Below are 25040 nucleotides of genomic sequence, written 5' to 3' on the forward strand. Positions count from 1 at the left end.
TCCTGCTCTGTGCTCTCCTATGGTTTAAGCCACATTACCAGATAAACCATAAGGCATTGAGGGTCTAATCAGTAATGAATAATTCCCATATTTCATTAAGATAGCTTAGATAATAGGGGTCCTGCCATCTCAAACCTTTAACCCCTGTTGCATCCTTACTAAGAGAATTCTTATTGATAAATTACAGATTGAGATAATTCATTTTTTGTTACCTAACAGCTTTGCTCACTTATTATCAGCTGATTTAAGCTACTAGAACTAACTTGATGTGGGTGAGATAATTTTAATTCCCCTTGTTTCAGATTTGGTTTTTACAAAGTCTGGGGGTTTTCATTCTCTCTTCCCCTTAAATAGAGCAGTATATGTAAGCTCCCCTAGAATCTAGTTGTGACATTCTAGGAACAGTGACATGCAGCTGGCAGTAAGGATCCCAGCAAGCCAGGGCCTGTGGCGCTGCCCTTTGAACTTTCTTTGCTGCCAGGGGCACTTTCTCAGGGTCAGGTTTTCAGCTGTCTCTGTCTGTTAGTTGAGCCAAAGCTTAGAGCAACAGGAACCTCCCTCATGAATGGCATTTTAATCTCTGGACCTCTACCTTCCCTTGTCTTTGTTCTAAAGAATTGTCATTACAGATAATCCTCTCTCCTACCACCAGAAGTAGTAGAGAGTTCAGCGAACTGCACACAGATGATTGGGTTTCTGCTTGTGTTTGCATATATTTTAAAATAAAAGCAAATCTGTCTTTAAGGATGTAGCATAGGGGTGGGGAAGCTGACGGTGCATGAAAAATTTGTCTCAGCTAGCTGAGTCTTCACATTTGAGAAGCCCTAGAAATCTCAAGAGACTCTTATTTGCTCATTTTTGAGGGGTGTAGCAGCATCGTGGTTGAGAGCGTGTGGTCTGGTGTTGGACTGTGGATTTAAAACCTAGTTCTAGCACTTCCCACCAAGATGTAGGTGAGTTATGGAAACTGCTTCAATTCCTCATCTGATGAAGATAAACAGTAACTACATTTTCACGCTTTTAATACATGTAAAGCATTTCGAATAGGGCCTGACACCTTCTAAGTAACAATGAACGAGCCTTTATTATCTCCTAGGATGGATATACAGTATTTCCACATTCTACTTAATATGTAAGGAATTGACTATATTAATAACATTTTAATAGCACTGCAAAATGCAGTATGTCTCCAATGTCATTGCCTCCTTGATTTCAGTGCATCTTATATAGATGATTCGTGACTTTGTTCCCGCTCCAGCAGTGGCCACGGCATTGACTCGAGTCCCTTGTCTTCATGGCATTGTAATCACATCTTCCTGATCTTCGTGGTCTAGACAGTCCAGTGCCACATCTCATTTCCTGTTAGGGGTGGGAACTTCCAACTTTGTTCCACCCATGAGGAACTTCTTTATTCCATCTGGAAAGAGAACAATAAGAATGCAGTCCATGACCTGGGGTGTTCCTTTCCTGTCCCATAAACTGTACTTACATGAATAAATATGCTCAAAAAAATGAATGACTGCCCTTTCCTTATCTAATGGTGGGAGATGTTTTTATTTTTCCATCCTCTGTCAGCCTGACTGTGCCTCTCAGTAGAACTTGCTCTCTGTCAGATCAATCAGTAGATTTCTTCTTGTTTGAGATGATACCATCTTAAGAATCTACATTAACATTATTAGAGCCATTGGCCTTTGACTTTGTCTCTGTTCATTCAGCATTAAAATATATAAAGACCCTCTACACATAAAGACACATGAGATGATGAGATTCAGGACATCAACACATCTCCTCCCCTCTGGCTCACATCGTACTATCACAAACTCACCAGGAGGAGGCAGCACTTTTATGATCTCTTTCCTTCTGAAAATTACTTGGGCCCGAGAACTGACATTTAACTGCAAAGAAAAGCCAGTGTATTAATAACATCATGACCTGACGATGACCAGAGGGGATGGGAATGCCGTGTGTAACGAGTTTTCTTTCAGTCACAGAGGATCTTATCCGGCGGAATGCTGAGCACAACGACTGCGTGATTTTTTCCCTGGAGGAGCTCTCCTTGCATCAGCAAGAAATAGAAAGACTAGAACATATTGACAAATGGTGCCGGGATTTAAAGATCCTCTATCTTCAAAATAACCTTATTGGAAAAATTGGTGAGTTTCAATACTTTGTTGTCATGAGTTTTTTTTTTTTTTAAAGATGGGAGATGGAAACTATTAGTGCTATTCCTAGAAGGAGACAATCACTGAAAAAGGACATGGGAACATGTCATAGACAAAGCATCTCTCAGTGGTTGTGTGTGGATCATTTCCCTGAACTGTACCAGGTGTAGTTAGCCTTGTTGCCTGGATGAATCTTCATCAGGGTTTTGGGAGAGCAGGTGATGTGGGAACACATTAGTTGACCTGAGTTTTGAAGTCTGAAAAATATGAGAATATAATTCAGGTATTTTACGTCACTTCATGGAACTTAAAGAACTATGCTAGAATTAACAAGTCCTTGTAAGTTTATTATAAATGGCACAGCTAGGTCCTCTATACCATATACATGCACGACATTGTGCTCAGGGCTGTATATTGTTGAAGGAGGTTCCAATTTGGAAGGAAAATAAGAGGTAAAAACAAGGATCAGGTGGGGGCAAGATAAAAATATTAGCATTATAATTGATGAAACTATTGAAGAGTATGGCTTAGGCTTGCAGCTGAGTGTAGTTGTCTATCCTGCCCCAGGAGAAACCTGTCTACTTAAGTTACATGGTATTCTGGTCAGCATTCTCATAGCCAGAAACTAAAGGCCTGACCATGTAACTTAGAGGAAAGAAGGTTTGCTTTCTTACAGTTTTGAGTTCAATCCATGTGAGGCTGGGAAACAAGATCTCAGGGCATAGCGGCCAGAGGCGGGGAGCAGGAGAGCACATGGGCCTTGCTCCTCACATCATGGAGGGGAAGAAGAAGCCATTGATAAGCTCTAAGGCCAGCCGCACCCCCAGGGACCATCTCCTCCAGCCACAGCCTACTGGCCTACCACATACCACTCAGGTAAACTCATTACAGTGTCTTTATCCAGTCCTGGGATTACAACCTGCAGGACTCAATTACATCCACTCCAAACATTAATAAGTGAGCTCTTTAGGGGACATTTCATATCTAACTCTAACACATGGAGAACTGGACAACCCTAGATGTCCCTTATCCAGGTGCATCCTCGCTTTATGACAGTGGAGTTGCAGTGGGGTTGGGACCACGTTCTTTCTGCTGACAGAGGCTGGAAGCCAAGAGAGAGGGTGGAACTGAACCTGTTCAGATTCTTCTCCAAATCTAGTCATCAGATAACCCAGTCCTTTGTCTGCCAGCAGCACCTGTACCCCACAAGAATGAGTTAGGGGCAGAGTGAAGGGAGGCCTGTGGAGTCACTCCTGGGGAGGCCCTGCCATGTGGGAACAGGTGGAGGGTTGGAAATATTTGGAACAGCAATGGCATAGTCCAGGGGTGAAGGTAAGCACAGGCTCTGGCACCAGACCCAGCTGGCCGTGAACCCTGACCCTGCATGAGCTAAGTGCTGGTTAAATGAAAGCCGTTATGCCACTGTTGTTATTAACATCATCATTTACCCAGAGCACCCGGGCAACCAAATGAAGTTAGGAGCAGAAATGGAGGAAAAGGGCCAGCGGGAGTGGAGGAGGCAGAGAGAATGCCCACCTGTGTGCTCTGCCCCGGGGCCCAGGGGGCTGCGCTGAGTCAGAGTCCACTCTGCAGTGATGTGTAGTGGTTCTCAGCAGGGGCAACTGGCGAAATCTGGAAACATTTTAGGTAATCACAGGTATATGTGTGTGTGTGTGTGTGTGTGTGTGTGTGTGTGTGTGTGTGTGTGTGTGCACGCGCTGGTGTGGGGGGATGCTGCTGGCATCTAGAGGGCAGAGGCCAGAGTTACTGCTAATCATCCTACATACACAGGGTAGCTCTTACAGGAAAGAGTTACCAGCCTAAGATGCTAGTATTGCTGAGAAACCCTGGTGGTGCGGTCACCTCTAGTTCCCTGGCTAATTGAAAATTGGCTCTAGAATTGGGGGAAAAAATGCTCAAATTTGCATCCGTTTTTTAAAGATTGACTAAAACTTTATTTCTTCAGATAATTATTTTCGGCATCTTTTCCTTTACCAGAAATTAGAAACCCTGGCACACTGTTCAATTAAAAGGACTGTTACAGAAAACCACCAGCTTTTATGCATGGGGGTATTGAAGAACCATCCTAATTGTACACATCTAAAAGAGTTCCCGAAATTTTAATCTCCACAGCTGGGTCCATCACAATTACTAATTAGTAGCATAGTATTTCAGGCCTTTTCAGAGCTGTGAGAAAGCTTAAATTTTTGCTTCCAAAGTATTCTTAAATTAAACACTCTTTTAAATCCTAATAATGGGATTTTTCAGTGCTGCTCCACCCATAGGCACTTAGGCACTCATCTAGCAAGTGAAACTACTTCTGGAGGATTCAGACTTGTTCTTGTGCCATTGAGGTAGAAGTTTGCAAAACAAATGCCTTTCCTAAAGCTCCCTCCCTTGCTGGGAGGTGCAGATGGGCTGCGGAGGAAGGCTCTGCTTAGCATTGATGCAAGTGTGAGCTGAGGACCATCTGGGGTCCTATTACAGTGCAGAACCTGTGGGGGTGGGCTCAGTAGCAGACTTTCCCACAGCTTGCCTATGGGCCCAAAAGGCTGGGGCTGCAGAGCTTCATCCACCCAAGAAGGGGTTTGGTCCACTCCAAGTTGATGGGTCAGCTTTGTGGCCCTTGGTGACACTGCTTCTGGAACGGGTGGGAATAGAACCCTCAGACCCCCTTCTATCTTCTCAAGAGGACCTAGACACTTCTCTATGCAGCACCGCTCCCCTTCCTCTGCCAACTAGTCCAGCCGGCTCCTTGGTTCTTGAGGACTTAATTGAGGAAATTCTTCCTGAACAAATCTTATGTTATTTGCCAGGTGACTCATTAGCACTTAGAGGGCTATTCATGTAACAAAAGGTGGGAAATGAGGATTCTAATTTGGAACAGGTATTTTTCTGTGGGCTGGCTATTTTAACAAGGGTATTTTTGAGTATTTTTGGGCAGAATACAGACTAGATGTTCTGTCTATCATAATTCTTGGCACAAAAAAGCCTCCAAATCTGTTGACTATTGAATGCTCAGATGTTGCTAGAGAGCCTTTTGTAAACATTAGTATTACTTGAGTAATTTAGTTGCTGAGAGAAACTAATTTAGCTACAAATAGTCATTTTAAAAAAGTGAATAGACTGAGACCCCAAGAGCGAAGCTTATCCTCAGGTCTATGGGAACAAATATATACTGTTTTGTCCATTTTAGACGAACTATTAATGGTCATAGGGTAATGATTATAAACCACCGTGTTTGATTTTTATGAGGTCCCTGAGAAATGGACAGAAGAGGCATTAAGTGAGGTTGTCCCAAATACAGCCCTCAACAGAAATGTCATCTTTCATGGCATCTTAGAAAGAACTGTTTTTTAAGGTATGGATTAAGAATTTAGTGCCAAGCTCTGAGTCAGTTTCTTGGCTGTACCATTTAACCTTGGACAAGTGGATTAATTCTCTGTACCTTAGTGTTCACATTTGTAAAGAGGAGATAGCAATAGATTTTACCTTCACAGGGTTATTATGAGGACTGGATAATACATGCAAAATGCTCATAGCATTGTGTTGCATATAATGAGCACACAGCACTGTCAGCCATGTCTTATTAGTAGCTATTTTTAAAAGGCTCCATATTTCATGGATTCCTTGACTTATACTTGGTGTTTTGCCTATATGGGCATTCAGATTGATTAGGAAAGGTAGTCCTGTATCGGGATGATTTTGCTTGAAGTTACAGAGACCCAACTCAATGTATCTCACCGGTAAGAAAATCTATTTTATCTAGAGGTAAAGCATAGTGAAAGGTTTGTTGATGTTTTCTCTCTGTCCCACCTACCACAGTGTGGGCTTCGCGCAATAACTGGTTCCCTCACGATTGACTGTGAGCACCAGCCGAGCTAGGACTTCATCTGGCAGGACAAAGAGATAGGAAGATCTCAAGCGTGGAATGCAGATCTTTCTCTTCATCTGAGTAGTGCTCCTGCTCTCAGCTATCGTACATGGCGGCCAGGAGACTGTCATGGGATGGTTGGCTTAGGCCTGGGTCCTGTAGCCTTCTCTACTAAAAGAAATCAGATGCCTAGGTCCTGGGCCAGCCTGGTTAAACCCCTGGAGTTGGGGCCAGATAGGTACTTGAGCAAATCTAGGTTCCATTATGAAATACTGAGGGGGAAATGGATGTTGCCTAGGTAGCAGCAAAAAGATTTGAAAAGGCAACATGATTTTCATAACCATAATAATAGTCCTTTTAGTTTCTTTCTCATTTTTGCAATAGAGCATGCAAAATTCTTTTATCTTAAATATTAATTACATTGTGTATTTCAGAAAATGTTAACAAACTCAAGAAACTTGAATATTTGAATTTAGCTTTAAACAACATTGAAAAAATTGAAAATCTGGAAGGTAAGAATTATCTTCTTTATTTTATTATGACTTAAGTCAACATTTTAAAATAGCTTTCAATAATATACATTAATAATAAGCATACTTTTTAAATTGATTTTTTGAAAATCTTATATTTATTTATTCTTACTATAAAAATTTGAACAAAATGTGGTATATAAATAAAAAAGAGAAATTCACTTTTTCCCAACTAAGTTTCTTTCTCAGAGGTAGTAAGAGTATTTAAAAGGTGGTTTTATTTCATTTTGCTTTTTTTTTTTTCTTTCTATCAATGGAATCACACTGTGGGTATTGTTTTGAAGATTAATTTCTTCATTGAAATCACCTTGTTCTCTACATGGTCACGCACGGGCTGGGGCTGTACAATGAAACGACTGCAGCCTCATCTCTCTCTCTGTCTGCAGATGGACATTTGGGAGGGTTCCAGCATTTTGCTATGACAAGCATGACTGCAGCGAGCTCCTTTTGCATTTCTCTTTGTGGGCATGTGCACAGTTTCTCAAGGATTTTATTTAGAAATGGAATTCCTGGGTTTACATATGCATATTTTGAAATATACTGCCAAATTGTTCTCCGAAAAAAAAATGTATCTACTTCTTACACTTGCACCTGATAGTCTATAGAAGTGCCCATTTCTACTCTTTGCTAATGCTTTCTATAAACAGTATACTTTTCAGGTATGCCTATGATGTTGTTTAATGATGGTTTTATTTTGCAGCTCACTTAAGAATACTGAGCTTGCATGTCAGCTTTCAGATGATTTTTAATTTTTCTAATGTGTATTCAGATATATTTTATATCTTTTGGTTTGGGCCACGTTTTTTTTAGTGGTATGGGGGATGGAACCCAGGGACATTCTACCTCAAAGCTACATCTTCAACCCTATTTTATTTTATTTTATTTTATTTTGAAATAGGGTATCACTAAGTTGTGGAGGACCTCACTAAGTTGCTGAGACTGGTCATGAACCTGAGATCCCCCTGTCTCAGCCTCCCAAGTACTGGGATTACAAGTACGTACCACCACACCTGGCTTTTTGGCCAAGTTTCTATTGATTTGTCTCTTTTGGTAAATGTACATTACAAGTATTAATGCATTGTCCTATATGTTACAAATATTTTCTCTTGGTCTACTACTCTTTATTTATTTAAGTGATGATGCTAATGTGTAGAAGTCTTCCATTTAACAAAGTTATCTTTTATTTATACGTTCTGAGCACAGTATATTTTACATTAATTTCTGATTTTAATGATTTGAGTTTTTACACAATCTCTAATCCAACTCAGAATGGTCATGTAAAAAATAAATTAAAATGTATTTTTGCTCCAAATATTACAAATACTCATAGTAGATTATTGAGACCATTTTTTAAAATGAGGTATAATTCCCATACCATAAAATTCATTGTTTTGACTCTGGAACCTCAGTGTTCATAGGATAGCCATTAGGGTGGGCCTCTCTCACCACTCTCCATTTCAGAATATTTTTATCACCTCAGAGATTTCCGTGTGCTCTGGCATCGTCTTCCCATTTGCCGCTGCCCCGCCATGACAACTTCAAATCTACTCGTTCTCCTTAGAGTTTCCTCACTCTGAATCTTTCATAACAAATGGAATCACACAATATATGGTCTTGTGTGTCCAGCTGCTTCCATTCAGCCTCATCCTTTCAAGGTCCCGCCAACTTGCAGCTCGTTTTGATACTCTATTTCTGTTATGGCCAAACAATATTCTGTGGTATGTCTCCACCGTATCTTGCTTGCCCCTCCCAAGTGGTGGCCGTTGGATTGCTTCCATCGGGGCCCATTATGAAGCAAGCTGCTGTGGACGCGCATATCCAAATTTCTCCGTGAGCATAGGTACATTTTCAAGTAATTTGGCATATACCTAGAAATGAAAATGGATGAGTCGTATGGTAACTAACTTTTTGAGGACTTCCAAATTGTTCTGCAAAGTAGTTACACTCACACTAGTGATTTCTGGAGGCTCTAATTTCTCTACGTTTTTTCCAGTACTTGTCATTTTTTGTTTTGTTTTGTTTTGTTTTTGCTTTTATAGTAGCTGTCCTTGTAGATGTGAAGTGGTATCTCAATGTGGTTCAGATTTGTGTTTACCTAATGATTAAGCATGTGTGTGTGTGTGGGGGGGGATGTACTGGGGATTGAATCCAGGGTGTTCTACAACTGAGCTATACACTCAGACCTGTTAAAAATGTCTAATCTGATACTTGGGAGGCTGAGACAGAAAGAGTGCAAGTTTGAAACTCTCCTCCACAATTTAGGGAGACTCTCAGCAACCTAACAAGGCCCTGTTTCAAAATAAAAATAAATAAAAAGGGCTGTGGATATCGCTTGGCTGATTTCAGTCCTCAGTAACACACACACACACACACACACACACACACACACAAACACACATTATTTTGAGGCAAGTTCTAATTAAGTTACGGTAGGCTGCCTTCAAATGTGTTTATTTGCCATATGTATACCTTAGAAAAATAGTTATTCCCAGTTTTTAACTGCTTTGTGTTAGGTTGTACTTTTGCCATTGAATTTTAAGGGCTCTTTGTATGTCTGGATTCTAGATCCTGATCAGACAAATACATTGAAGATTATTTTTCTAGTTATGGAATTCTTTCAACTTTCTTGAATGGTGTTCTTTTTTGGGGGTTGTGTACTGGGGTTCCTGGAAACCCTTCTACCTGCGGGCTACACTCCCAGACCTATTTTTATATTATTTTTATTTGGAAATAGGGCCTCTTAAGACAGTGAGGCTGGCTTGGAACCTGCGCGATCCTCCTGTCTCCGCCTCCCAAGTGTGGGGATTACAAGCGTGCCCACCACGCCGGGCTCTGAATGGTGTTCTTTAAATCACAGCTATCTTAATTGTGCCTGTGGCTTTCCTTTCTTGAAATTTCTCTGGTTTTACGGTCAGGATAATGTAGGCATTATATAAAATGAACAGAAAATGTTTCATTTAATTCTGTTTTATTTCTTTTTATGGTAAACTCTTATTTTGGGTACTAGGAATTGGATCTAGGCTACACCTCTAGCCCTTGTTATTAATTTTTTTGAATTTTGAAATAGAATCTGATGAAGTTGCTGAAGGTCTAAGTTGCTGAAGCTGGTTTTAAATCTGTTATTCTCCTATCTTGGCTTCCCAAGTACTGGGATTTCAGGTATGTACTGCTATATCAGGCTTTTGTAGTCATTTAAAAGTAATCTGGGAGAAAAATGGGTACAAACAAAAATATATTTATGTTGACTTTCATATTTGCCTGTAAAGTTAGCATTAACTCCTTCTATTAATAGTATTATTTTTCGGCCCTGCCACAGCCAGGGAGGCCTCGCTCAGTATCCGAGCCAGGCTGGTTATTAGTTTTTCATATGGTTTTGAATTATTCTCTAGTATCTTTTCTCTTCAACCTGAAGAATGCTATGTGGAAGTTCTTTCTTTTTTCTATTTTATTGTTATTTCATTTTTATTTTATTTTATTTTTTGATTTTTTGATTGGTGCACTGTATTCATACATCATAATGGTATAAAAAAAACTTTTGTAGACATACATGCACACATCGCCCAGTTAGCCCTTACCCAATCCCCACCCTGTCCCCTCCCCATCCCTCCTTCCCATGCTTGGCTTAGTGTTTGACATCTAGTATTATAGCAATTTATCTAAAATTAACAATGATAATCTCACATAACAGTTTCATTTGTCTGATACCAAGCTTTTGATGACTTAAATATAACATTTCAATATTTCTTTTTGCTTTCTTTCTTACCAGAGAATATTTTTTTAATTTTTTATTGGTGCACTGTATTCATACATCATAATGGGATTAAAAAAAAAAACTTGTGTAGACATACATGCACACATCACCCAGTTAGCCCCTACCCAATCCCCACACCATTCCCTCCCCATCCCTCCTTCCCATGTTGGCCTAGTGGTTGACTTGTAATATTATAGCAATTTATCCAAAATTAACAATGATAATCTCATATAACAGATTCATAAACTTAACTCAGCAATCCAGTCATGTTTGAAGGGGAACAAGGAAAATATAAAATCCAAAGTACAGAGAGAATACCATGATTATAGAATATTGCAAATACAGAGGGTTGAGAAGTGCTCTTCTGAGGTAAAGAAGGAATAGCCTATTGGTTAAGATTAAACACAAATAAAATGTATTAGAGTTGTCATCAGTCTTCAGTGGTAACCATCTTGCTGGTATTAGGATTCCTGTACCCAAAGCACTTCATAGTTTCCATGATATTCATGTTCTCTTTCCCCTTCACAAAGATAATTCACCTATTCAGGACTTCAACATACGGATTTGGGAGGCACACGATTCAAATTATAGCATAGTAGGTAATTTAAGCAATGCTATCATTTTATATGGTCAGTTTCTGTGTGGAAGTTCTTGTAGGATGGATCTGGTGTTGACAAATGCTCAGATTTTGTTTTAACCTAGAAACATTTTCATTCATTCTTTTTTTTGGGGGGGGGTACTGGGGATGGAACCAAAGTGCATTCTACCTCTGAGCTACACCCCCAGCCCTAATTTTTATTCTTTTTTTGAAACAGGGTTTCACTGAGTTGTGAAGGGCCTCACTAAGTAGCTGAGGCTGTCCACGAACCATGATCCTCCTGTCTCAGCCTCCCAAATGCTGGGATTACAAGCGTGTGCCTACACGCCTGCCTCATTCATTTTTTAATATCTTTTCCAGGTACAAATGTCTTGATCTATTTCCTTCCTTCTTTCCTTTCTTCCTTCCTTCCCTCATTTCCTTTCCTTCCTCTTTTCTTTCACTATCTACTTCACTTATTTTCTAATAATTTTTCTCTTCTCTGTTTACTTTGATCTCCTCTAGAACTCCGTTTAACTGGGTTTTGATTGTATTAGACTGATCCTTCATGCCTCCTAACCTGGATATTGTATTTAAACCCCTTTGATTTGTTATTCTGTTGTTGAGATATTCCACAGGATTTAAGTTCCAGAGTTATATTAATTCCCGTTCAGTTTATAAGTCAGTACATTCACAACTGGCTTTTTACTTTGGCTATACTTTTTATTCTTCTAAATTCATTTCTGTATTCTGGGTGCTGGATTTTTCATAAATGAACATTGTAATTTTATGGGTGAAATATCTTCTGAAATTTTTTTTTTGAGATACTCGTTAGAACTTAGCATTTACTTCTTGACTTTCCTGCATTCATTCTTTTCATCTGTGATTTCCTGTTGCTTGTTTGGTTGTTGCTTTTGCAGCCTTTTATTTTGTGATTTTTTTTCTCTAAGTGGCAATATTTGATGTGTGCTTATCATCACAAAGAGTGTGGGTGGTGGGCTTTTTCTGCAGTTGTGAGGCTGTTTCCTACCTGGCCAGGCCACCTTCTCTGTGAGTAAGCGGAGCTTGCTGACTGGCCACCTTGCTCCAGAGCCAGACATGGCTCAGGGCCAGGCAAGCTGCCCTCCCTTCCCACTCCATCTGGCAGCAGCTGCAGCTGGAGGACTTTACCCAAGTCATGACAAGCTCTGTCAGCTTGCCTCCTAGTGTACAGATGAATGCTTCAGTGGCTATCAAGGTCATAAGTCAATACATTTATAAATGTGAATCATAATATTTTTATTTTTACCCTCTCAACTTGGAAAACTATCATCTGCAAGGCACCAAAGCCAACATCATTGCCAAAGTAGAGATGGTTCTTTTCATCTTGGGCATTCTCCTGCTTTAGGAATGGAATTAGTGCTTTCCCAGTACCACACCGTCACTCTGGCGTTATGTTAGCTTGGGAATTAATAGTAAGACAACACTTATTCTGTGTCTGTGTTTTGTGGTAGTAAGATTTCAACTTAAAATGTCAGAGAAATAATTCAGATGTTCATGCCCTACTGGATGATCTAGAGCTTGTCATTTTTGTTCAGAAAAATACCTTACAGGAGGAGCCAGGCGTGGTGGTGCATGCTTGTAATCCCAGTGCTTGGGAGGCTGAGACAGGAGGATCGCACAGGTTCGAAGCCAGCATCAGCTACTGAGTGAGGCTCTCAACAACTTAGTGAGACCCTGTTTCCAAATAAAGTATAAAATATGTCTGGGAGTATAGCCCGGAGGTAGAAAAGCCCCTGGGTTCCACTCCTCCTTTCAGGAGGAAGAGGGACTAGGAGGGTGTGGGGGGAAATATGCAAAAACTGTGCACATATGATTTTAACACATGGACCTTCACTGTAATATATAATTGCAATGTACCAATAAATTTTGAGAAAGAGGGAGAGAAAGAGAGAAGGAGAAAGGAGGAGGAGTAAAGAACGAAGGAAGGAAGGAAGGACGGACGGAAGGAGGACCTAATGGCCCTGGAGTTCAGCTTTACTGTGCGCTTTTTTAATCAGCCACTAGAGGGCAGCCTCGTCACTATTGTCTTTGGGAGCTTTTCAGTCTGCAGATTGAACCGACCTCCAGCCTTTTACCCTCACAGGTTTTCCTCGGTGCTCAGCCTTTGAGCTCTAGGGAGGAAAAACAGGAGGCAGGGTAGTTTGAGAATATATTTGAAAGAAGGTAGAAGGAGCAGTAGAAAGGGAGGGTGCATCTTTGCTGGAACACACATACTTTTTGTTTACTTTGAAGTATTTGAGGTCAGAGATGAGGAAGATGGACGTGTACATAGTCAGCCTACCTACTTCAATAAATCTCAATATGATTTTTAAATATATTTTTTCTCCTTTTATTGGGTGGAAAATAACTAGTCTCCAATTTTCCCTTTTTCTTCTTTTTTCTCTTGAGGATTCACCAGGGCCAAATAAGGTGTCCCGTTTTTAATCGCAGATTCCTTCCTCCTTCCCCACCCTGGAACATAGAGGTTTTGCTGACTTTGTGCTCTCCCTGCCCTCCTGGGGCGGTAGGCTCCCCATTTCCCCAGGGGCACTGGGCTGGGCCTTTGTGAGACAGGAGACAGAGGCCAGGACTCTGTGGAGGCAGAAGCTCTAGCCTCAGGGTGGTTTCCTCAGGCTGGGCCAGGTAGACAAGAGGATCAGTCATCTGTAGAATGGTAAATGCGCTTTAATTGCAAAAGTCAAAGGGAAGCTAAGATTTGCTGCTTTGAAACATGTGGAAGGTCCTGAGTCCTTCATTATAAAATAGAAGCAAAATAAAAAAAATATGAATTTTTCACCTCAATGGAGGCTCCCAAATGTCAGCCTTTTCATACATGAAGGAAAACAGCATTCAGATATCTTCCAGAACCTCCCCAAATCATGCTATAGAACCCGTACCTTAGATAAGACCACCTCAGATATATCTTCCACGTTTACAAAAACAATGTAGCATTTTTGCCAATGTAAAATAAGTATGCAGATATAGAGATATTGACTTTATTATGTTTATATGTATATAGGGGTGTGTGTGTGTGTGTGGTTCTGGGGATTGAATCTAAGGGTATTCTATTTCTAACCTATACCTCCTGCCCTATTTTACTTTTTATTTTGAAACAGGGTCTCATTAAGTTGCTTAGGGCTTCCCTAAGTTGCTAAGGTTGTCTGAGGACCTGTGACCTTCCTATCTCAGCCTCCCAAGTACTAGGATACAGGTGTATGCCACCACACTCAGCTACATGGAGTTTTAAATTCATTTTTTATATAATAGATGAGTTTATACTTTCATAATTTAATGACTGTATCATTAAATATATGGATATGTTTTCAATAACTAGAAGTATTTTTATTTTTTATCATGAATAGAACTGTTCTGAACAGCTTTGTACAAGTCAACTTTGCTTTCATTTGAGGTATTTTATTGGAATATTTTTCCTGAAGAGAATTCTGAGTATGGGAGGAATCACTTTAAAAGCCTATTTCATATGTATGTATTTGAAATAAATATATATGTGAAATAAATCATATATCTGAGTGTATATATATCAAATAAATAATATACATAGTTATTTTGATACAGGGGCATCTTAATTTTTATTTTCAAACGGGGTCTTGCCAAGTTGCTGAGTCTGGATTTGGACCTGAGTTTCTCCAGCCTCAGGTTCCCGAGTACTGGGATTAAAGGTTGTGAGCCCAGCACTCAGCCTGCTTTATATGTGGACAGATTGCATGCTGAAAAGCGTAACTATTATCTCAGAGTACTGCCAATATCTTTTAGATTTTTTTTATTAATTTAATAGAAATTGATTTATTGTCTTTTTATTTGTAGCTATATTTGAAGATGTGAACTTACGGAATTCCCTTCAACTGTGGAGTAGTAATATCTCAAATATATTAACGTATTTATTTGGTTTTGTACTTTTGGGGCGATAATTTTTTAATTTTAATTGATACATAAAATTATATATTTTATGGGTGGCTATGCTATGCTTTTATACATGTAAGCATTGTATAATGTTCAAATCAAGGTAAATATGCCTATCTTCCCCCCAAAATCATCCGTTCTTTATGGTGAAGATATTCAAAGTCCATTGAGTTTTTTTTTTAATTTTTTTTTATTGGTGCACTGTATTCATACATCATAGTGGGATACAAACTTTTGTAGACATACATGCACACATCACCCAGTCAGCCCCCACCCGATCCCCACCCCATTCTCTCCCCATCCCTCTCTCCCATGCTTGGCTTAGTGGTTGACATCTAGTATTATAGCAATTTATCCAAAATTAAAAATGATAATCTCACATAACAGTTTCATTTGTCTGATACCAAGCTTTGGATGACTTAAAGATAACATTTCAATATTTCTTTTTACTTTCTTTCTTACCAGAGAATATGTTTTATCTATTTTTTTAGGTGAAACTATCATATATTTATATATTTTTCAGAAAAAAACTCTATCCTACTATGGAATATGGACTCTAGATACCCAAAACGATCTTGAAAAAGAACAAAGCTAGAAGATATATATTTTCTGATTTCAAACCATATAAAGCTACAATAATTGAAACAGTGTAGTACTATTCTAAAGGCAGATATATAAACCATTGGAGTTAAATACAAGCCTAGAGCTAAATTCTTCCCTATATTGTCAAGTTATTTTTGACAAGGTTTCCACGAACATTTGGTGGTAGAAATAATAATATTTTAACTAAATATTGTTGAAACATAATAATTACATGGAAAATAAAGTTGGACCCTTACCTAATCCCATATACAAATGTTAACTCAAAATAGATAAAAGACCTAAATATAAATCTTAAGACTATAAACTTTTAGGAGAAAATCTGGGTCATAAAACCTCACAACACTGAAATTGGCAGTGATTTCTTGGATATGATTTCAATGGCACAGGCAACAGAAGAGTATACAAACTCCCTAAAAAATAAAAAAATATTGTATATCCAAAGACAATGTAAACAGAGTTAACAGTTACTAATAGAATGGGATAAAATATTTCCAAATGCTATATCTGAAGGTATATTAATATTCCAACTAGAAATCCTAAAAATTAACAACAATAAAGGCAAACAATACCATTTAGAGATAGGTAAAAGACTAACATAAATAATGAATCTCCACAAATAACCAATCTTAGTTGACTGTTGGATGGAAACTCTTGTTTCTCTGGTTCTGGTGTGTGTTACCTATTTCTTCTTTGTAGTTAATCTCTTTGAGTATTTTCTCTAGTGCTGGTTTTGAAGACAAAAATTCCTTCAGTTTCTGTTTGTCATGGAAGCTTCTTATTTCTCCATCTAATTTGATAGAAAGTTTTTCTGGGTAGGAAATTTTTGGCTGGAAGTTGTTTTCTTTCAGAGTTTGGAATATGTTACTCCAAGCCCTTCTGGCTCTCATGACTTGGTTTGGGAAGTCTGGAGTGATTCTAATTGGCTTGCCTCTGAATGTCACTTGGCCCTTTGTTTTTGTTGCCCTTAAGATTCTCTGCTTGGATTCCACATTGGTCATTTTGACAATTATGTGGCGTGGGGATCCTCTTCTCCGATCCTGTCTAAAGGGAGTTCTATAAGTTTCCTGGACCTGTGTATCAACCTCTTGCTCTATGTTTGGAAAATTTTCTGCTATTACTTCCTTGAAGAGATTGTTGATCCCTTTGGTTTCACTTTCCTTTCCCTCCTCTCTTCCAATTATTCTTAGGTTAGCTCTCTTAAAATGGGCCCATATTTCTTCAATGTCAGATTCCTGCTGTTGGATATTTTTTCCTAGATTAGAAACTATGCGTTCATTTTTGGAATGATCATCTTCTAAGGGCGAGATTCTATTCTCCATGTGGTCTAATCGGTTGTTTGTGCTTTGAATTGAGGTCTTTACTTCATTAATTGCATCCTTTATCTCTTTTTGGCTCTCTCTGAGTTCTTTTCGAAGCACCTCTATTATTTCTACAGTTATTTTCCTGATTTGATCTTTTAGAAATCTCTGATTTTCTCTTTTATCGGGTTCTGATGTTGTGGGGTTGTGGGCATTCATTGCTCCAGTGTTATTCTTCTTTCCCATGATTTCAGAAGTTTGTGCCTTCTCTGGGTTCTTCCCTTGGGTCACTATGTCTTCACTTAAGGTTTTCTGTATCTCGAGTCAGTAGTAAATCAGACCCCACTACTCCTTTACTGGGTTGTATCACAGAGTCTCCGACCCAGAGAGTCGATAGAGGCTGCTTTAGACTGTGGGGGGTGCCAGGTTGCACATTCTCCTATGGTGTGATATCTCTGCCACCGCCCCTCCCCCACTGGGTCAAGTCCCAGGGAGTACAGTACTGGGATTTCTCCTCTGTGGCCCGCAATTTGACTCACTGTTCTTGAGTTCGCAGATGTAGCTGTACTGGACTTGGTGAATTCTCTGCTGCTGCCGCCGGTGGCAATATGGCGCCGCTGCTATGCCCTCGGCCGTGAGGCTGGCGTATTTCTTCTTGGTTTTGATTTCCACTCTGAATCCCTGCGGCGTGTGCTGAGCTCAGCCACTGGGAGCTTTAGATTTTACCTGAGGCGAGAAATCCCGCCTGGCTGTTCCGTAGCAGCTCACCTCGGCTTGCTGTAGCCGTCTAGTGAATTTGCCGCTGCTGCCGGCAGTATGGCCCTGCTGCCGCGTCCTCGGGCGTGAGGCTGGTTATCTCCTCTGTGGCTCTGAGCTCTGTTCTCAGTCCGCTTTCTCTCTGGAGCCTGGTGATTTTTTTGTTTCTCTGGTGATGGTGTTTTCTGGCTATGAAAGGTGCTGATTTTGTGGTAATGGAGATTGGTTGTTAGCGCGGCTCTTAAGCCCCGCTTTTCTCATTCGCCATCTTCCTGGAAGTCTCCATTGAGTTCTTTAAAGAGCACATGTGCAGTGCATTATGGCCATCTCAAGCCCCCTCTATGCACACACCAGAACTTCTCTTCCCACCTAACTATAACTTAATGGCCATTCCTCAGTCTCTCCCCATTCTTCCTTCCCTTTCACTCCAGCCTCTGTCTTACCCACCATTCCACCCTTTGCCTCTTGGGATCAACCTTTTAGACTCCACATGAGTGAAGTCACTTGGGGCTTATCTTTCTGTGCTGGTTTATTTCACTTAATGTGATGGCCTCTAGTTCCATCCATTGTATTGCAGATGACAGGGCTTGATCCTTCTTGAGGCTAACTAGTGTTCCCATCACACATCTGTATTCATTCATCTGCTGGTGGACACATGGAGGTCTCTACTCCTTGGCTTTTGTGAATGGTGCTGCAGTAAACGTGGGAGTGCCGGTACCTTCTGCATGCTGGTTTCATTTCCTTTGGATATATACCCAGCACTGGGATTGGTGAATTATATGATAGTTCTCTTTCTAATTTTTTGAGGAAACTCCATGCTGTTAGAACAATGGCTATAATGAATTACATTCCCACTAACGGTGCTCAAGGGTTTCCTTTCTTCTATATCCTCATGGGCACTTGCTATATTTTTTTAATAAAAAGTCACTTTAACTGGAGTGGGGTGGACTCTCACTGTGGCTTAGAACTGCATCCCCTGGTGCTTAGTGATGCTTAGCATTTCTCTTGTGCCTGTTGGCCATTTGTATGTCTTCCTCCCTACATGGAGCTGTTGCCCATTTCTAATTGCAATGCTTTGCTATTGATTTGAGTTTCTTATGGATTCTGGTTATCAATCCCTTATGAGTTGGTTGAAAATATTTTCTTACATTCTGCATGTTGTCTCTTCACTCTGTTGATTGTTTCCTTTGCTGTGTAATATTTTTACGCTAGAAATCCATAGCTAGTTTAAACACATAACGCTATACTTTTATTGAAAAGCAGCAGTCTTTTGTCGGTGTCCACAGACTCCCACGTCCTGCTCCCAAGAACTGATAACTCTTAATTCTCTTTGTTTCTTTTGCTACACGTGTCTAAATGATGCACTTATATCATGCTTATCTCCAGATTTCCCAGCACTTAAATTATGCCTATGTGTTATCTCGGAACATTCCCATTTTAGACATTATCTATCAGCTTCTTGATATGGAAGATGTAGATCCTGTTCTCTCACACTGCCCTGAGGGCTCTCCGTTCTCTTCCACCCACCCTCCATATAGATATATACATTATACGCACACACACACACACACACACACACACACACACACACACACACACATTGGTGGTACTGGGGTTCCTGGAAGCCCTTCTACCTCTGGGCTACACTCCCAGACCTATTTTATATTTTTTTTTGTTTGGAAACAGGGTCTCTTAAGCCAGTGAGGCTGGCTCTGAACCAGCACAATCCTCCTGTCTCTGCCTCCCAAGCGCGGGGATTACAAGCATGCACCACCACGTCTGGCCCTCCTTATATTTTTATGTCACATAATGAGCTATCATAATTATATGTGTCATGTGAATCCATGTGTAGTGCCTTGTCTTTGAATTAGCACTTTCTTGGGAGGGCAGACGGTGCTCACTTCTCTGTTGACTCTGGTCTTTTCTCATCTTCTCTTCCTCCTCCAGCCTTTACCTTTCTACCCCTGTGAGGTCCTGTTGAATCCTGCCTGGGCCACCCACTCTTGGGGCCTGACAGCTGCTTTTACTTTAGGCCCAGATTTTTGTTTCAGAAAGTTTTAGCTTAAGATCTTTAAGATGATAATGATGATGATGATGATGATGATGATGATGATGATGACATTTTAGTAATAAATAACACTAGCAAGGAGACCCTCAAATATACCAGTTCAGAGAGGCCTTTGGGAGGGCAGATCTGAGTTCAAATCCCAACTCCTCACTTAGGAGGGGTAAAGACATTGGTAACTTCTTAGCTCACTTGTTTTAGAATTCCAGTTATCTATTTCAGTGAGAAAACAACAACCAAAAGTTACCTCAAAGTGCATAGCATGCGTATACGCACTCAGGCATCCGCTGGCGGCTTCCAGTTGCTCTCAGTTTCTGGGTTCTTGGCACCAATGGAGGAGCCGCTGTTAGAGGAACCAGTGCTGCTTTTGGCCTCTCTTTGCAGATTCAGTTCTCATTCTCCAACACTGCCCTTGAGTTTCCCCAGATGGCCTGGGCTCTCACAGACTGATGAACTCAAGGTAGTCAAATCTGTCGTATGATTTCTAACATGTTCCAGGGTTAGCTTTCCAAGAGCAAGTCTTCCAAGTAGAGCTGTTTCTGACCCAGCTGCAGAGTGCCAGAACTTCACTGTGACTACCGTCAGGCAAGTCACAGGGCCAGCCTGGGTACAGGGAGGAGAGACGGGATGAATGCCAGCTCTAGTGGAATGGCTCCAGTGCTCTCAATGGTAGCCTCATGGAGCCAAGAGCCCACACCTAGCTATCTGCCCTATGTGGGTGCATTAAGTATAGTATCTCTTTCATGGGCATGGTCTCAGGATCAATCAGGTACTGCTTATGAAGAGCTTAATGCACAGTAACCTCAGAAGCCATAGAGTTAATATATATATATATATATATATATATATATATATTAAAAGCTAGAATAAAGTTTACTCTGTGTGTGTGTGTGTGTGTGTGTGTGTGTGTGTGTGTGTGTGTGTGGTGTTAGGGATTGAACCTAGGTGTATTCTACTTCTGAGCACTACCTCTACACCCCAGCACTATTTTATTTTTTTTTATTTTGAAACAGGGTTTCACTAAGTTGCAGAGGGTCTTACTAATTTGCTGAGGCTGGCCAAGAACCTGTGATGCTCCTGTCTCAGCCTCCCAAATACAGCTAGGTTCCTTCTCTTTTAAAGTATGTTGTCTTATTTCATATTATGTAAGTACATTTGCCATAACAATATAGTAATAATCATTACCTGGAGGCACTGAAGGAATTAAACATAGATTGAATCTTATCAGTGCCATGTGTTTCTTCAGTTGCTTCATTACCTTTTAAATATATACATATATTTATGCGTGGTGGCACATGCTTGTAATGCTAGCATTTGGAAGGCTGAGACAGGAGGATCTCACTTTCCGGCCATTCTTAGCTACTTAGTGAGGTCCTTTGCAAGTCAGTGAGACCCTGTTTCAAAAAAGAATTAAACATAGGGCTGGGTGTGTAGCTTGGAAGTAGAATGCCCCTGGGGGTTCCATCCCTGGTAACACACACACACACACACACACACACACACACACACACACACACAATATGTATTACTCATATTGTTGTATGATATGTATTACTCATATCGTTGTAATACTCAATAACGACTTTCCAATTCTATTTCTTCCCTATATATTATATAGCGTTCAATATTAGGAAAGAACTTTGCCTTCTCCCCATTCATTCATTCATTCATTTTCCTTACCTCAATATGGACTTATGGAGACTTATTTCATTCAGTAGATTATGTTGCTATCATTATTTAGCTAGATGACCCAGTGGTACCAGTGTTGTTCAAAGGAGCCCCTTCAAGTTGGGGTCCTATATTTTGACATATTCTTATAATTTTCTGTGCACTTCTTTGCTTTTTACATGTAAAGATGTTCCATTCTTAATCTTGTATTTTTCTATATTTTTTTCATTTTTTTATTGGTGCACTGTATTCATACATCATAGTGGGATACAAACTTTTGTAGACATACATACACAATATGTATATAGTGTGTGTGTGTGTGTGTGTGTGTGTGTGTGTGTGTGTGCAATTATACATCACGGTTCAATGTGGTGTGAACGTACACGCCACAGCCCTTGATGTGATGCCGTCAGATCCCACTCCACTCCCCTGACCCCCTTCGTGTGATTGTAGTGAAACCTTCATATATGGACATAGCACTATTCAAACTGTTTCCCTCACTGGTTTGGTTCTCCCTTTTTTCCTCCCCCACCTCCCTCCTCCTGCCCCCTTCCATTATTTTGCAGAGTTTTCTCGTCATTTTCTGAAATCTCTTTTGTTTTCTATTTTATCTTAGCTTTCACATTTAAGAAAAAGTCTAAGATCCTTGATTTTCTAAGACTGACTCTTTTCATTTGGCTTAATATTTTGTACTTATTTTAGTTTTCACCTGAGCCAAAAAACTAATTTCTCTGTTGACTGATCTGTTTGTTACCCGTTTGTCTCTTTGTCTGGCTCCCTCATTCTCTTTTTCTCTTTTTCTCTTTTTCTCTTCTTCCTCTCTTCCTCTCTCCCTCCCTTCCATCCCCCTCTCCCTCTATCTCTTTCTTTCTTCCATTAGTTCTTATCCTCCTATCTTATGGCAGGGAATTTTTATGTGTAGTAAATAAAGTAATATACAAGACAATATATCAGTCTCTGAGGAGCTTAAATTTTAAAAGAGGAAGATGGGACATAAACACTCAAAAGGAACAAACAAACAAAGAAACATTTCAGACATGGCAAATAGTGTATGGATAATTAAAATTAGATAATATGTGTGTGTGCTGCAGAGTGTCTGTCACACAAAGAGAGCCAAAGGTGTGGCTATGTCTGCCACATTTCTCTACAATAAAACAGTTATCATTTATTTTAAATAATGAGTTACTTATAAAAGATATTTTGATATTTCGTGACTATCCTATTCCTCATCATACTTTCATGTATTCGTTGTAATACTCAATAACGACTTTCCAATTCTATTTCTTCCCTATATATTATATAGTGTTCAATATTAGGAAAGAACTTTGCCTTCTCCCCATTCATTCATTCATTCATTCATTCATTTTCCTTACCTCAATATGGACTTATGGATACTTATTTCATTCAGTAGATTATGTTGCTATCATTATTTAGCTAGATGACCCAGTGGTACCAGTGTTGTTCAAAGGAGCCCCTTCAAGTTGGGATCCTATATTTTGACATATTCTTATAATTTTCTGTGCACTTCTTTGCTTTTTACATGTAAAGATGTTCCATTCTTAATCTTATATTTTTCTATATTTTTTTCATTTTTTTATTGGTGCACTGTATTCATACATCATAGTGGGATACAAACTTTTGTAGACATACATGCACACATCGCCCAGTCAGCCCCCACCCGATCCCCACCCCATTCTCTCCCCATCCTTCCCTCCCATGCTTGGCTTAGTGGTTGACATCTAGTATTATAGCAATTTATCCAAAATTAAAAATGATAATCTCACATAACAGTTTCATTTGTCTGATACCAAGCTTTTGATGACTTAAAGATAACATTTCAATATTTCTTTTTGCTTTCTTTCTTACCAGAGAATTTTTTTTCTATTTTTTTGGTGAAACTATCATATTTTTATATATTTATTTTTCAGAAAAAAATCTATCCTAATATGAAATATGGATTCTAGATACCCAAAACGATCTCGAAAAAGAACAAAGCTAGAAGATATATATTTTCTGATTTCAAACCATATGAAGCTACAATAATTGAAACAGTGTAGTACTGTTCTAAAGGCAGATATATAAACCATTGGAGTTAAATACAAGCCTAGAGCTAAATTCTTCCCTATATTGTCCAGTTATTTTTGACAAGGTTTCCACGAAAATTTGGTGGTGGAAATAATAATCTTTTAACTAAATATTGTTGAAAAATAATAATTACATGGAAAAGAATAAAATTGGACCCTTACCTAATCCCATATACAAGTATTAACTCAAAATAGATAAAAGACCTAAATATAAATCTTAAGACTATAAACTTTTAGAAGAAAATCTGGGTCATAAAACCTCACAACATTGAAATTGGCAGTGATTTCTTGGATATGATTTCAATGGCACAGGCAACAGAAGAGTATACAAACTCCCTAAAAAATAAAAAAATATTGTATATCCAAAGACAATGTAAACAGAGTTAACAGTTACTAATAGAATTGGATAAAATATTTCCAAATGCTATAACTGAAGGTATATAAATATCCCAACTAGAAATCCTAAAAATTAACAACAATAAAGGCAAACAATACCATTTAGAGATAAGTAAAAGACTAACATAAATAATGAATCTCCACAGATAACTAATCTTAGTTGTCTGTTGGATGGAAAATCTTGTTTCTCTGGTTCTGGTGTGTGTTACCTATTTCTTCTTTGTAGTTAATCTCTTTGAGTATTTTCTCTAGTGCTGGTTTTGAAGACAAAAATTCCTCCACTTTCTGTTTGTCATGGAAGCTTCTTATTTCTCCATCTAATTTGATAGAAAGTTTTGCTGGGTAGGAAATTTTTGGCTGGAAGTTGTTTTCTTTCAGAGTTTGGAATATGTTACTCCAAGCCCTTCTGGCTCTCATGACTTGGTTTGGGAAGTCTGGAGTGATTCTAATTGGCTTGCCTCTGAATGTCACTTGGCCCTTTGTTTTTGTTGCCCTTAAGATTCTCTGCTTGGATTCCACATTGGTCATTTTGACAATTATGTGGCGTGGGGATCCTCTTCTCCGATCCTGTCTAAAGGGAGTTCTATAAGTTTCCTGGACCTGTGTATCAACCTCTTGCTCTATGTTTGGAAAATTTTCTGCTATTACTTCCTTGAAGAGATTGTTGATCCCTTTGGTTTCACTTTCCTTTCCCTCCTCTCTTCCAATTATTCTTAGGTTAGCTCTCTTAAAATGGGCCCATATTTCTTCAATGTCAGATTCCTGCTGTTGGATATTTTTTCCTAGATTAGAAACTATGCGTTCATTTTTGGAATGATCATCTTCTAAGAGCGAGATTCTATTCTCCATGTGGTCTAATCGGTTGTTTGTGCTTTGAATTGAGGTCTTTACTTCATTAATTGCATCCTTTATCTCTTTTTGGCTCTCTCTGAGTTCTTTTCGAAGCACCTCTATTATTTCTACAGTTATTTTCCTGATTTGATCTTTTAGAAATCTCTGATTTTCTCTTTTATCGGGTTCTGATGTTGTGGGGTTGTGGGCATTCATTGCTCCAGTGTTATTCCTCTTTCCCATGATTTCAGAAGTTTGTGCCTTCTCTGGGTTCTTCCCTTGGGTCACTATGTCTTCACTTAAGGTTTTCTGTATCTCGAGTCAGTAGTAAATCAGACCCCACTACTCCTTTACTGGGTTGTATCACAGAGTCTCCGACCCAGAGAGTCGATAGAGGCTGCTTTAGACTGTGGGGGGTGCCAGGTTGCACGTTCTCCTATGGTGTGATATCTCTGCCACCACCACTCCCCCACTGGGTCAAGTCCCAGGGAGTACAGTACTGG

At 39.5% G+C, this 25040-nt stretch overlaps 1 protein-coding gene across 1 annotated transcript in view; it reads left to right on the plus strand.

The window, feature by feature from the left end:
* Positions 1-1957: 1957 nt before the first annotated feature.
* Positions 1958-25040, plus strand: part of DNAAF11 (dynein axonemal assembly factor 11) — a gene marked incomplete at both ends in the record, with an annotated part of 91592 nt that continues 68509 nt past the window's right edge. The window contains 2 exons of the mRNA XM_080694715.1: positions 1958-2153; positions 6471-6548. Coding sequence (XP_080550841.1) covers positions 1958-2153; positions 6471-6548 — 274 coding nt within the window. The remainder of the gene's footprint in view (positions 2154-6470; positions 6549-25040) is intronic.

Source organism: Muscardinus avellanarius (assembly GCF_963383645.1).
Source record: "Muscardinus avellanarius genome assembly, chromosome: 4".
Taxonomy (NCBI): domain Eukaryota; kingdom Metazoa; phylum Chordata; class Mammalia; order Rodentia; family Gliridae; genus Muscardinus; species Muscardinus avellanarius.